This window comes from Chiloscyllium plagiosum, chromosome 27, assembly GCF_004010195.1.
Source record: "Chiloscyllium plagiosum isolate BGI_BamShark_2017 chromosome 27, ASM401019v2, whole genome shotgun sequence".
Taxonomy (NCBI): domain Eukaryota; kingdom Metazoa; phylum Chordata; class Chondrichthyes; order Orectolobiformes; family Hemiscylliidae; genus Chiloscyllium; species Chiloscyllium plagiosum.
Window position 1 is genome coordinate 46,389,406 of NC_057736.1, and position 9,643 is coordinate 46,399,048.

The 9,643-nt window shown below is 44.2% G+C and overlaps 1 protein-coding gene across 2 annotated transcripts in view; it reads left to right on the forward strand.

Annotated features, from left to right (window-relative positions):
* Positions 1–8,646: 8,646 nt before the first annotated feature.
* LOC122563755 (C-reactive protein-like) overlaps positions 8,647–9,643 on the forward strand; it is a 6,972-nt gene continuing 5,975 nt past the window's right edge. The window contains exons 1-2 of one of the 2 annotated variants that reach the window (XM_043717950.1): positions 8,647–8,735; positions 8,847–8,922. In XM_043717950.1, the coding sequence (XP_043573885.1) occupies positions 8,859–8,922 (64 nt within the window). In that variant the 5' untranslated portion in view covers positions 8,647–8,735; positions 8,847–8,858. Of the gene's footprint in view, positions 8,755–8,846; positions 8,923–9,643 lie in introns of both variants that reach the window. The other variant, XM_043717951.1, reaches the window with a different exon arrangement.

The following is a 9,643-nucleotide window of genomic DNA, read 5'->3' on the forward strand; positions in this document are numbered from 1 at the left end:
TGACCTCCTGCTGGCCCCTCCTCCCCCTTGAAAACATTCTGCACCCTCTCTGTGACATCCTTGATCCTGGCACCAGGGAAGCAATATTTTCCAAAACAGCATACATGTTTGAAATGGGGATAGCCACAGAAGACTCCTGCACTAACTGCCTACCTCTCTTAACTTTCCTGGAGTTAACCCATCTATGTGACTGTATCTGTGACTTTTCCCCCTTCCTATAACTGCCATCCATCACATCCCTTTATTCTTGTAAATTCCTCATTGCCTCTAACTGTCTCTCCAACCAATCCATTCGAGCTGATAGGATTCGCAACCAATGGCATTTATTGCAGATATAATCTTCAGTAACTTGTAAACTCTCCTTAAACTCCCACATCCGACAAGAAGAGAATGTCATTCTACTAAAGGGCCATTTTTGCTTCTTTCAATCTACAGACCCAGAAAATAGCACTGTCTTATTCCTGTACAAAACACTTATGGCTGATATTTTAAGTTTAATCAAGAGACATAGCTCAATAAAACATATCATCAAGGGAGATCCCACTCTATTCACTTCTGCAGACTTATTTTAAGCCCACGCTTAAAACATTCACTTATCTGTCTCTGTGCTGTGACCTCTCCCAAACAGGTTCCTCCAAGATCAGTTGTGAATTTCACTGTTTGTTTAATTTTCCCAGACACACTCCGATGTCCAATGAAAGACAAATTCAACAGCAAAGGCAGTAACTGTGCAGGTTCAGTGCTGTGTCAGTTAGCAGTGTGGGTTTCTTTTTCTCTCTCTCTCTCCTGCACAGACCATGTGCTGCCTTTATCTTTTTCTCTCTCTTTTAAAACTGCTGTTGTTTTGACTTTTTCTTTCTCCAAAGTTCCAAAACAATGCAACAGCATTTAAAACAGTAATGGCTGCTCCTGGAATTTGAGGAAATCACCTCCAACACCTAAAATACCTCAAAAAATGAGTAGCTGTTCAGCCAGAAATGCTTCCCATCCTCCATCTTGAATTACCCAGAATCCAGGGTGAAGATTCCCTGTTCCCATGTCACAATGCATCCAGCCCTGAGGACCAGTAGTTGGGGTGATGAAGGGCAGGTGTATGCCGCCCTCCAGCAGACCCTGAGGGCGCTGGGCCTCTTGCTTTTCTTTGGGGAGATGGTGGAGATGCCAGCTGAACTTGGGTTCAAAACATTTAATGACAATGAGTTCCACAGATTTATCACCTTAAGGCTGAGAAATTCCTCTTCATCTCAGTTCTACAGGGTAACCCTTCACTCTGAGGCTGTGCCATCAGGTCCTAGATTCTCCTACTGATAGAAACATCTTCTCCACATCCACTCTATCCAGGCCTCCCAGTATTCTGTAAGCTTCAATCAGATATCCCCTCATTCTTCTCAACTCTATTGAGTACAGACCCAGAATTCTCAACCACTTCTCATAAAGCAAGCGCTTTCACCCCCAAGATCATTCTTGTCAAACTGCTCTGGATCCCCTCCAAGGCCAGCACATCCTTCCTTCAATACAGGGCCCAAAACTGCTCACTGTATTCCAAATGCAGTCTGACCACAACCTTATACAGCCTCAGCAGAGCACGTCTGCTCTTGTATTCTAGTCCTCTTGAAATGAATGCTAACATTGCGCTTGCCATCCTAATTGCCAACTAAATCTGCATGTTAACCTGAAGAGAAACCTGAACTAAGAGTCCCAAGTCCCTCTGTGTTTCAGATTTCCGCAACCTTTCCCCGGTTAGAAAATCCTTTACACCCTTATTCTTCTTACTAAGGTGCAACCTTCAGAGTTGCCACATGATATTCCATCTGCCACCTCTTTCCCCACTCCCCAGACCTACCCAAGTCTTCTGCGCCTCCCCACTTCCTCAATATTACCTGCTCCTCCACCTATCTTTGTGTCATCTGCAGAATTAGCAACAATGCTCTCGGTTCCTTCATTCTGATATTTATTATATAATGTGAATAGTTGTGATCCCAATACTGACTCCTGCAGAACTCCAGTGGACACCAGCTGCCATCCTGGAAAAGACCCTTTTATCCCCACTCTCTGCCTTCTGCCAGTCAGCCCATCTTTTATCCATGCCAGTACCATGTCCCTAACACCAGGGTCTCTGATTTTATTGAGCAGCCTTTTGGGTGACACCTTGTCAACTCCAATAGATGACATCCACTGGCTCTCCTTTGTCTAACCTGCTCATTATCTCCTCAAAGAATTCTAACAAATTTGTCAAGTAGGACATCTCCTTGACAAAGCTGTACTGACTCAGCCCTATTTTGCCATTCACTTGCAAGTATTTTTTGCAATCTCATTCATAATAATAAATTCTAATGTCTTACCAACGTCGAAGGTTAGACTAACTAGTCAATAGGTTCCTGTCTTCTGCCTCCCTCCATTCTTAAACAGGGGTAGTACATTCACCATTTTCCAGTCCTCTGGGGCCTTCTCTGACTCCAGTGATTCCCGAAAGGTCACATCCAATGCCTCCACAATCTCTTCACCTATCCCCCTTAGGACTCTGGGGTGTAGTGCGTCTGGTCTGGGTGACTTATCCACCTTCAGACCTTGCAGCTTTCCCAGCCCCTTCTCCTTAGCGATGGCCACTACATCCACCTCTGCCCCTGGCTTTCTTGAAGTTCTGGTATGCTACTGGAGCTTTCCACTGTGAAAGTTGATGTAAAGTACTCTGATGTACGTTGTTGGGTGTGTGTGCTGCCTCTTTAAGACACCAGATCAGAAGACCAGAGGAGGGAGCTTGGGGGCGCTGCCTAGGTCTGACTGTGTAGCTGTAAAGACATAAAATAAACTGTTTCTGCTTCAAACTTCTGCAGGCTGACCTCACGGTCTTTTTATAACCTCATAATTAGACCCAAACATCGCAACTGGCGTTGAGGCTGAGTCACGGCCTACTAATTGTGTGCTACTGCTGTTTCTGGAAGGAAGGACAAGGTTGAATTTTAGAACGTAGAACATAGAAAGGTATAGCACAGAACAGGCCCTTTGGCCCACGATGTTGTGCCAAGGATTAATCCTAATGTAAAATAAAATAACTTAACCTACATAACCCTCGATTCACTGCTATCCATGTGCATGTCTGGCAGTCGCTTAAGTGTCCCCAATGACTCTGCTTCCACCACCACAACATTCCATACATTCACAACTCTCTGCATAAAGAACCTTCCTCTGATGTCCCCTCTATACCTTTGTCCTAATATCTTAAAACTATGACCCTTTGTACCAGTCAATCCTGCCCTGGGGAAAAGTCTCTGGCTATTGACTCTATCCATTCCTCTCATTATCTTGTACACCTCGATCAGGTCACCTCTCTTCCTCCTTCCCTCCAGAGAGACAAGTCCGAGCTTAGTCAGCCTCTCTTCATAAGGCAAGCCCTCCAGTCCAGGCAGCATCCTGGTAAACCTTCTATGCACCCTCTCCAAAGCCTCTGTACCTTTCCTAGAGTAGGGCAACCAGAACTGGACACAATATTCCAAGTGTGGCCTCACCAGGGAGTTGTAGAGCTGTAGCAAAACCTCGCGGCTCTTAAACTCAATCCCCCGTTTAATGAAAGCCTAAACACCATATGTTTTCTCAACACCCTATCCACTTGGGTGGCAACTTTGAAAGATCCAGTATTTGAACACCAAGGTCCCTCTGTTCCTCCACACTGCCAAGAATCCTGTCTTTAATCCTATATTCAGCATTCGAGTTCAAACTTTCAAAATGCATCACTTCGCATTTATTCAGGTTGAACTCCATCTGCCATTTCTCAGCCCAGCTCTGCATCCCGTCTATGTCGCACTGCAGCCTGCAGTAGCCCTCTATACTATCAACGGCACCTCCAACCTTTGTGTCATCTGCAAATTTACTAAACCCCCCTCTCAACCTCCTCATCCAAGTTATTTATAAAAACTACAAAGAACAGAGGCCCAAGAACAGAGGTCTGCGGGACCCCACTCAACACTGTCCTCCAGGCAGAATACTTTCCATCTACAACCACTCTCTGCTTCTGTCAGCCAGCCAATTCTGAATCCAGATAGCCAAATCTCCCTGTATCCCATACTTCTTGACTTTATGAATGAGCCTACCATGGGGAACCTTATCAAATGCCTTGCTGAAATCCATATACACCACATCCACTGCTCGGCCATCATCGACTTGTCTTGTCACCTCCTCAAAGAACTCAATAAGATTTGTGAGGCATGACCTGCCCCTCACAAAGCCATGCTGACTGCCTTTACTCACACTATGCTTTTCCAAATAGTCATAAATGCTATTCCTCCGAATTCTTTCCAAAACTTGTTCACCAGGGAGCAATTCCATGATTCTGCAAGGCCTGCCCAGCGCCATTTGCCTTACGGGAAAAATTGGAAGTAGAAATCAGGATGCTGGAAAGCGAAGCAAACAGGGCAGGAGCAAAACATACTGCTGAAGTGGGAGATGGCATGGGGCAGGGTGACACTAGGCACATGAACACACAACATGGCTGCTGAGCTATAAGTTGCTCAGTAAACACACAAGATGGCCGCTGGACCACAATATGGAGAGGGACAGCAGAGCAAATAGAGACACAACTTGGGGCCACCAAAATGCCAGCACAATGCACCCACAATCCAGTTGATTAGTTTAAGGGCAGGTGGGGGAGAGGATACACACGAGTAACGAACACTGCCCGCTGAAGTGTTTGGGTCCAACCAACACCTTTGATAGAAATACTAATAGTTTGATAAGGACTCAATACAGAGTGCTAATAGCCAGGGCTGCAGTAATTGTCCTTCTTAGGAAGAGCGATTAGTGCCCCTTACTACAGCAATGGACTTCATGCAGACATTGAAACTTACAATGTCTGTGCTGAAACTGACCACGACCGCACTGAAATTAACAAAGGCTGCACTGGAACTGACAATGACTACACCGAAACTATCAACGATTCTGCAATGTTTACCATAAACAAACCATGTTAAAAAGACAATAATCTCATCACTGACCTGTTATATCACAAAATGTATAAAAGAATCTTGACATGTGCTCCGGGTCGAGAGAAGACTCACAGCTGACCACTGTGCTGTTGGCGTCTTTCTCTCCCCGGAGCTCCGGTATTTCCTTGTACAATAAACTCTATCATTGAACCTTGGCGCTGACTCCAAGGCTGATGATTTTCCCCACAACACTGGCCCCTCAGAACATCCGGTAAGGTTGTCAGAACCTGTGGGTTCTCCCCCCTGTCTAGCATCGAAGAACCCTCTGAGGATGAGATAGACTTGGCAGATGTCACAGCTTCATACTGTTACCACCTGGAGAAGAGGATGAATTTTGGCCAAGACTCTCCCGGCACAAGATGTGGGCCAGGCCAGAACCCCCTCAAAATATTTTAAGAATGCACCTAGACCCTAACTTTATCTTAGTTTAAATGTAGATGTGAAGTGGGTGTTCCAGGTGTAATGCGACCAGTCAAACCTCTTGACTTTAAGCAAAACACAATTTGTTTAAACACTACAGTGAAAACACAAACAAAGGAAAGTGTAATTTAGAATAACTTAACTATTGGAAAACTTAGCCCACCCAATACAGTAACTGTTACTAATTAACTGTTCCAATGCAGTAACATCCCACAAACACACCCCTGACAACAAGGTAAAGAGTTTCAGTTCTTTCACGAGTTTCTCAAGATTGCATACACTAAGCTGAGATACAAGGCCTGAATACATTTGCCATGTTCACTGATTCTCTTTTCTATAAGTTCTGTTAAATCAGGATAATAACAAAATAGATGTGACAATAGCCCTTGGTTGGGAAAAGTAAATGAGTTTTGATCATTCTAAGCAGAGAAGCCAAAGCTGCTCAGCAACGGGACACGACTGGTCTCGACTGGTCCCACATACTAGTTTCAAAAGATTTCATCAAACAAATTTTTCCTTTTGGCTGTGACCCTCAATAGGAGAGAACTTAATCAGGGATGGTGATGGTGTAGTCCAAGACATTGGCTGCACAGCCAGTACGACGTTGTCACATTGTTGCTTGACTGGTCTTTGTGGCATCTCTCCTATTTTAGACACTAGCCCAATTGATAATAAGGAGAGCCTAAACAGAGCTGACTGGGCAAGGATTGTCATTGGTATTTCCAGTAAGTAGGTCAATACCAGATCTTCTATCCTTTTTTATTCCTTTATCAGTTTTTCTGTCTGGTTTGGTACAACTGAGCCGTTTTAGGCCATTTCAGAGGGAAGGTAAGAATCAGTACATTCTGTCACGTGCAGGTCAGATCAACTAAGGAGACAGACTTTTAATCCTGAAATTACATTAGTGACTCAGAGAGTTCAATACTCTCATGGCCACCTTTACAGGGATGAGATTAAATCCAATTTCTTAAATGCCACCATCAAACATGCTGGATTTGATTTCATTTTTCTGGACAATTAGACTGGGCCACTGGAAAATGGGGTCAGTGACATTAACAGAATACCACCAATGAATGTCACATATCAGAAATTGTTCTGTCATTGCACAGTGCTCTTTCCAAAGGACTGTTCAGTTCTGTGACCTCACTTGTGCGGGGAATTGTAGGTTTAATCCCCACTCTGTGTGGAGTTAGCTGCATTTGCACAAAACCTCTTATTGTGTTTCTAACATGACTGCCTCCCGTTCTCTACTTCAGGGTGAGTCTGTAACCAAAATATCCTCAAGGGGGTTGCTGCGTAGGAATAATTCTTTACAAAACACTTTCAATATTGTTAGGTTGTATTAAGAGAAAGGTCAAATTCCACACAGACATTAAATCAATGTATTTATCTACCTGCCATCCCTCAGAGCCTCATTTGCCTATTCAGGTATTTAGGTAGGGTGATTTCAAGTCAAACAAGTTTTCTAGGTGTGTTTTATCTGAAAGCAAACAGCAATATCCACATTCTCCATCAAAGTATGAGTGACATTAATTAATCTTTACCTTTCTGGGAATGACCAAGAATAAAATGCACATTCTTTTTGTTTTGACAATGTTCAGCCATTGTTTACTGATATATCCAAAACTCCCAAATCAGAATCTAATCTAGGACTGAAGAGTTGCTTCGGCACTGGAAAGTGCCTGAAATGAAAAATGTCCTCAATGGAGAGCATTTTCTATTGAACACTGCACTGCTGAGTGACCTATTCCCAGGATGCTATACCAGCTAATATTTATCCCTCAATCACCATCACTGGATGAAGGATCTGGTCATTGGCACATTGTTGTCAGTGGGATCATGCTGTGTACATATTGGCTTCCAAATTTCCACATATTTCAAACGAATGTGAAGTACTTTGTACTAAACTCATGAAAGACACTAAACAAAAGTGAGTTTGAGAATCATAGAATCCCTACAGGGGGTCACAGGCCATTCGGCCCATCAAGTCCACACCAACTGTCTGAACAGCATCCCAATCAGATCCTCCCCCACACACTTCCCATGCCAATCCACCTAATCTGTACACCTTGGGACTGAAACAGCCAGAGGAAACCCACACAGACACAAGAAAGACGTGCAAACTGCACACAGGCAGTTGCCCAAGGGTGGAATCAAAGCTGGATCCATGGTGCTGTGAGGCACTCTCTGGTTTGGCTTGATTGGATTTTATTTGATTTATTACTGTCATGTGTACCGAGGTACAGTGAAAGGTGTTGCTGTACCTGCTTTACAGGCAGGTACTATACTAGGGCACCAGGGTAAGAGAATCTTCGAGGAGAAAGTGAGGACTGCAGATGCTGGAGATCAGAGCTGAAAATGTGTTGCTGGAAAAGCGCAGCAGGTCCGGCAGCATCCAGGGAACAGGAGAATCGATGTTTCGGGCATGATTCCTGAAGAAGGGCTTATGCCCGAAACGTCAATTCTCCTGTTCCCTGGATGCTGCCTGACCTGCTGCGCTTTTCCAGCAACACATTTTCAACCAGGGTAAGAGAACAGAGCGCAGGTTAAAATGTCACAGCTGCTGAGAAGGTGCAGACAGAGATCAACATTAACTTTCAAAAGGTTGATAACAGTGAGGAAAAATCTGTTCTTGAATCTGAGTTATTCTTTATTGTGGAACTATCCTTGTTCTATTCATTAACTTGACATTAAAAGGCATTTGGATGGGTATATGAATAGGAAGGGTTTGGAGGGATATGGGCCGGGTGCTGGCAGGTGGGACTAGATTGGATTGGGATATCTGGTCGGAATGGACGGTTGGACCAAAGGGTCTGTTTCCATGCTGTACATCTCTATGACTCTATGACTCTGTAAGTTTGTCTATTAAACCTTACAGACTAAAAGCCAATCCAGTGTTCACTTTAAAACTCTGATGTTCTTGTCCACACACCAGCTCTCGAATACCTGCCCCAGCCAGCTCTGGAGTTCCAGACTTTGAGAATTCTGTTGGTCTGAGGACAGACTGTAATTAGTAAGAGAGAAATGTTTCAACTGAGATCAGGAAAGAGACGTCAACACAGGCAGCCAGACAGAGTGGGGGTGGGGAAAGACCCCTACTCATTACAGGAACCGTTAGGTGGCAAAACTAAAATTGATCATCCTTTAAACAGATGGGCTGAATGATCATTGTAAACTTGTGTGAGGATTTGGATTGACAGCATTATTAGCACCGCCTCCTTATTTCTTTCATTGCATGAGGCTGGCACTGAGCTCAGCAGAGTATAAATTAGAGCAAACTGTGAAGGCAGATGACTGTTTAATCTGAGGACCAGAAGATTCTGCTGCAGGATTGTAGTGAGTACAGGATACAGGGGTATGCTATTGGGCAGCAGTTCTCATTTTAAATGGATCTATGACCATGTTGAATGAAATGGAATCTCTTACTCATCATTCATTTATTTACAGATCGGACACAGGATGAAGACCTGCTTTCTCTCGATGTTTGTGGTGTGCCTTTACTTGCCAGTCTCTGATAGTGCAGGTATGTCTGCAATGGGATTGATTTGGAGGAGCCAGTGTTGGACCAGGGTGGGCAAAGTTAAAAATCACACAACACCAGGTTACAGTCCAACAGGTTTATTTGGAAGCACTAGCTTTCGGAGTGCCACCAACACCCACAACCACCTGATGAAGAGGCAGTGCTCTGAAAGCTAGTGCTTCCAAATAAACCTGTTGGACTATAACCTGACGTTGTGTGATTTTTAACTTTGCAACTGGATTGTCATACATAAACTACAGGCTGTACACAGCAGTCAGAATATACTTCGGAACAATGATAATGCAGCCCACAGAGGGCAGTAAGATTCCAGGGTTCATTTATGCTCTGTCATTGAAAGAGTTGTTGAAAGAGAACATCTTGCACTTCTGTATCACCGTTCACAGCTACAGTAGATTCCAAAGCACTTTAAAGCCAGGAAAGTTTTTGAAATCTGTTCAGAAGCTGTGATCCCATCACCAGGTCACCCTTTATTTACATATGGACACTGAGCCAGCTTCCTCACAGTCAGCTCTGAGTGAATGGCGCCTCGCACACTCCTGTTTATATCTGTCAGCCAGGGCTCCCGAACTGAATCTATATGGACTTCAGTAAGGCATTCAACAAGGTTCCCCATGGGAGACTGGTTAGCAAGGTTAGACCTCATGGAATACAGGGAGAACTAGCCATTTGGATACAGAACTGGCTCAAAGGTAGAAGACAGAGG